At 51.9% G+C, this 4,687-nt stretch overlaps 1 protein-coding gene across 1 annotated transcript; it reads right to left on the bottom strand.

The window, feature by feature from the left end:
* Window positions 1–1,120: 1,120 nt before the first annotated feature.
* On the bottom strand, window positions 1,121–2,944 carry LOC123048326 (GDSL esterase/lipase LTL1-like). Its single transcript, XM_044471454.1, has 4 exons — window positions 2,573–2,944; window positions 2,347–2,474; window positions 2,016–2,258; window positions 1,121–1,741 (listed from the first exon to the last, which is right to left on the bottom strand). The coding sequence occupies exons 1-4, from the start codon at window positions 2,823–2,825 to the stop codon at window positions 1,253–1,255; spliced, it is 1,113 nt and encodes a 370-aa protein (XP_044327389.1). The 5' UTR covers window positions 2,826–2,944; the 3' UTR covers window positions 1,121–1,252.
* Window positions 2,945–4,687: the final 1,743 nt, after the last annotated feature.

The following is a 4,687-nucleotide window of genomic DNA, read 5'->3' as shown; positions in this document are numbered from 1 at the left end:
GAGGCCTTTTGGAACAAGTGAATTATTTGAAAATTAATATCTTTAAATTTGTTAAAAGTGAAGTTACTCTCCAACTACAATTCTATGCAAGCACTGATCTTTAAATTGAAGGTGATTATTCTTCTTAAGAAGGGAGAACGATTCACTTTGGTGTATATGATCCTATGGTCTTTTTTATTGATTGCTATGGTTGTTCCTATTATATCCTCTAACTTACCCAACTTGCCATTTCATACTCATGCTATTAGATCGGGTGCTCATGCAAGATGGTTACTTCTCTTAAGTGTGTGTTACTGTTTGTTTGTGGTTTAGACTTGAACACATACTTTTGTTTGAAAACAATAAGTGCCAGCCTCTCATGATTACGATAACTAATTATTCATTTAACACATGCAGACTATCAGATACAACCGGATGCCGCCACTTTGCAGTGTCAGATTTATGTTGGTGAGCTGGCCCATGCTGTTCATGGAATGGCTTGACGTGAAAGGAAATGGGCCCATAGGTCGAGAAGAGAAGCTGGCACTTATTGTTTTCGTTGAGCATAACGGTGGTGTTGTTGGCATTTTTTATATTAGTTAGATCTTCAGATAGCCTTTGTTTGGAGGTCAGATAGTCTTATTATGAGGATCGAGTATGAAATTATGACATTCTATGAGGACTACGTTTCGGCACATAAATTATGAACCAATTATTCCTTCTTGAAAGACGTTGTTTTTCCAGAAAAATACTACTATGAGTTCAGAATTTTAGCAAAACATGCAAGTTGTCATTTTTAGATTAGTTGTTAACTAGCATTTGAAGGCATGTGATAAACAAAGAGACTAATGGGTATGTATTGTAAAATATACAATATCACCTGTTGTGCATGTGGAATCTATCTAAAGATATAGGTTACCCATAATCGGTGTTCATCCACAAGAATTTGTATGTCCCCGTTGCAACGTACGGGCAATTAACTAGTAATTCTAGAAAAGAATATAGCCATAATATTGTCGTATAGTTAAGACTAAACAAAGAAATATCATAATAGTTGTCCATGGTTAATTATCAATATATCTTTATTTTAGTCCGGTACTGAAAACAAATCATCAATTAGTCACTACAAGTGCCAAAAAAGTATACACACAAATTAAATTAAATGACAGATAACAACCGCATCGCCACACAAAATATCAACGCAAAAGAGGACATACGAAAGGCCCCGCACGCGTTCGTGGCCCAAGCGTCATGGACTCTCGGGACATATATATCAGTCCTTGAGGCTGGCGTCTATGTGAAGGGCAGTGCCGAGGTTGAGCGGGCTGATGTAGTCGAGCGAGCCGGTCATGAACTGGCTGACGATGATCCGGTTGGCGCGCTCCGTGGGGTGGTAGGCGTCCCAGAACACGTACTGGTCCCGGTCGGTGCAGACGTTGGACAGCGCGGTGCACAAGCCGATCCCGTTGTGCGGCCCCTGCCCACAGCACGCCTCGGTGGCCATCCGGAACCCGTACGCCGCCGGGTCGCTGATGAAGTCGAAGTGGATGCGGAAGGTGTTGGCGGCGATGAACGTTCCATCGCCGTAGCGTGCGTTGAGCTCCTCCAGGATCCGGGTCAGCTGCGGGTTGAACAGCTCCGCGGCGCGCATCAGGTCGGCGTCGCACTTCCCACCACGGCTCCGGGCGAGCTGCGCTGGCGCGCAACCCAGTGGACCCGTCCCTGTCACCAGCACACGCCGCGCGCCCATATCGTGTAGCCTCTGCATACATTCCAGCATATGTACGTATTAGGTGGTGCTTGTCTACCTTGTTAGTACTTCCTTCGTTGCTTTTTACACCGCATATAAGCTTTAGGGGTGTGGCTAGGTCTTAGTCGAATGAGATTTAATTATACATGTAAGAATCATAAAAGAACAAAACTAAAAAAAAGCATGGATTTTAATATAAGATCACACGAATATAGCATTTTCTGATACATAATGAAGTCTTAGTAGACTGCGACTATTCGATTATTGTGTATACAAGGACTGTTACCATGAGGATTTTCTTGTACTCGGAGATGAGGTAGTGGACGTAGTCGGGGAGGGAGAACTGGAGGGAGCGGAGGGAGAAGGGGATGAGGTAGTAGTTGTTGACGAAGTCGTTGCCGCCGAGGGTGATGAGCACCAGCGCCTGGTTCACGATCTGCGTCGCCTGGGACGCTCCCACTTGAGCGCGCAGCTTCCCCTGGTACTCATGGAAGCACTGCAGCTGCCTGCTCATCCTCACCATCTCCATCTGTGTAGATCCGATTGTTCATGAGTTAATTGAGTACTCTCCGACGAGAGAAGCTGCTCGTGGGATTGATCAAGTTGGAGATGCGTACAAACTGGATGCCCGTGTCGTTGAGGATGCCGACGCCCGCCGACGCGAAGTTGGCGCCCACGAGCAGCTTCTCGCCATGGAGCTCCGGAGATAAGTACGGCAGCGTGGGCTCAGCTCCGAGATGCTCACCTGAGACGCGACCCGATGGACATCTACATTAATTGCGAGCGCATGCATGCGCTAGCTAATTAATGGCAGCTTGCTAGCGGTGGTTGTCGCGTACGTACTGATGATGTCCGGGATGTTGAGGCCGTTGGAGAAGCGGCCGGTGGCCTGGTGCGTGGGGTAGTCAATCCCGTACGGCGGCGAGTCGGCGCGCGCCGTGCTCATCAGGTAGTTGTTGTTGCCGTTGTCCACCAGGGAGTCGCCGAACACGAAGAAGGCGCGCGCGCACTCAGACGGCGTCGACAGCAGGACGACTACGCCCAGCGCCATTGTCGTTGCGAGCATAAGGCAGCTCGATGAACAACTCTTGGCCATCGTCGCCGTGAACTGATTGGTAGAGGCAAACCTTACATCGGTCCCTTGAGCGATCCTCACGATATATAGTGAGCAATGCACGAGACCGGTTTGGGTGACCTCGGGCTGAAGAGGCTTGTACGTCCATGTGTGGCGCCTGGAAGCCCGGCAGTAAGTAGCTACTTAATGCTTCGCTCGTTGCTGCAGAAATTACTTGCACTATATTTCGACGAGACATTTGATTATGTAAGAATGAATATTTAGATTTAACCTGCAAAATATCAAATGTGAACTGAGCGTGGCTCAAATGGATAGGTTCTTATGTGGAATCGGTCAACCAAGGTTCATGTTCTAAACTTTTCCGTTATATTCATTCAGTGAGAGGAGAAGTTTCAGTCTATTATGGAGTCCATGGTGACTTCGTCAATCTCAAGATGTTCTGCCGGCTCAGTGTATCGGAGGTGCTCATAGAGGTAGGGTGTGTGTCTGTGAGCATCTGTGTTTGTACTGCTTGCAAAAGAAATTAAATTCAAATTAATCAAATATATAATCATTGGAAGGCCCCCGTGTCGCCTAGGGTAGGCGACACGGGCGGCAGCCCCCAACTGCGCCACCGCCGGGCCCCCCTTCTCCAGCTAATCCCCTCGCCGCCGCCGGAGGCCACCACCGGGCGAAGCCCGCGTCGTGGCGGCGGCGGCGGGGCCTTCCCCCCGTGGCGCGGCTCTCCTCTCCCGCGGGGCCCCGCGGTTGGCCGCCCGCCTGCGGCTCGGATCCATGGCGGTGGCCATGGCTGGTGGCACGCGGCGCAGCTTGGCGGCGGGTGGCGCCTGCGTGGACAGGTGGGCCACTTCCCTGGCCATGTGGATGGCGGGGAGGTGGTGGGCTTCGGCTGCGGCGGCGGTTCCTCGCTCGATGATGGTGGCCATGGTGATGTTCGTCCTCGACCCCGATCTACTCCGATCTGCCGCGGATCCGGCCCTTGGTGGCTTCGGTCACCGTTCTTGGGTGCTGGCCTTGCAGATCCGGTGGCTGGAAGGGTTCCGGGGGAATCTCTTGGCCGGCGGCCACTCCGATGGCAATGCCTTTGGGTGTTGCTTCCCTCGTTGGAGGCTTCGGAGAGGACCTCCTTCCTTCCACCCCTCCCAGGAGCTCAGGTGAAAACCTCAGACCCCCCTGTTCGAAGCGACGACGACACCACGGTGGCGTGCTCCTTCCTCAAGGCGTTGCTCGGGGGCTGCTCAAGCGGCGGTGGAAGTGGCGGCGGTTCGGTGTCGACACATGCATTCTGGTCAGCTTCATCTTGGAGGTTGCGTCGTAGACGACGCTCGTCTGGTGGAGCTACTGCCGATGGTCGAGGCATCGTCGGCAGTCTGCGCCATCAGGTTTGGGATGCTCAGGGGGAAACCCCAGATCTGGGTCTTCCGGATCGGATGATGATGGCGTTCTATCGCTCTCCCTTCTGGGGGCATCGTCTTGGAGCAAGTGCTGGCTGGAGGGATGGTGGAGCGGTGTTTCATCTCACACATTGATGGCGGCGGAGATCGATGGCATGGCGCTGTGGAGACTCGGTGTCCGATGCGCGGAGATGGGCTCGCGCAGGAGGAGGTTGCTGTCTGGCGTCATGGTGACGTCGATGGCCGAGTGGCCAGACAAGGTAGAAGCCTCAATATGATCTGAAGACCTGTGGAAGATGGAGGCGACGACACATGAGTGCGTCTGACCGGATTGTGCCCCGGACCCAGTATGTGGCTCGGCTGGGGCTTCCGAATGAGTTTCGGCTTCCGGCTTTTGATGTTAGGCTTAGGTGAGTGGTTTGGGTAGTGGCCCAGCTAGCACCCCTTCATCATTTTGGATAGGAGTAGCGGCATATGTTGCCAAGATGG

This window comes from Triticum aestivum, chromosome 2D (genome assembly GCF_018294505.1).
Source record: "Triticum aestivum cultivar Chinese Spring chromosome 2D, IWGSC CS RefSeq v2.1, whole genome shotgun sequence".
NCBI classification, from domain to species: Eukaryota; Viridiplantae; Streptophyta; class Magnoliopsida; order Poales; family Poaceae; genus Triticum; species Triticum aestivum.
This window is presented reverse-complemented; position numbering and strand designations above follow the sequence as displayed.

Coding starts and splice junctions, on each gene's coding strand:
- LOC123048326 (XM_044471454.1), bottom strand. CDS start 2,825: ATGGCCAAGAGTTGTTCATCGAGCTGCCTTATGCTCGCAACGACAATG. Junction 2,475..2,572: donor CAACATCCCGGACATCATCA/GTACGTACGCGA, acceptor GTCGCGTCTCAG/GTGAGCATCTCGGAGCTGAG. Junction 1,742..2,015: donor AGTACAAGAAAATCCTCATG/GTAACAGTCCTT, acceptor GAATGTATGCAG/AGGCTACACGATATGGGCGC.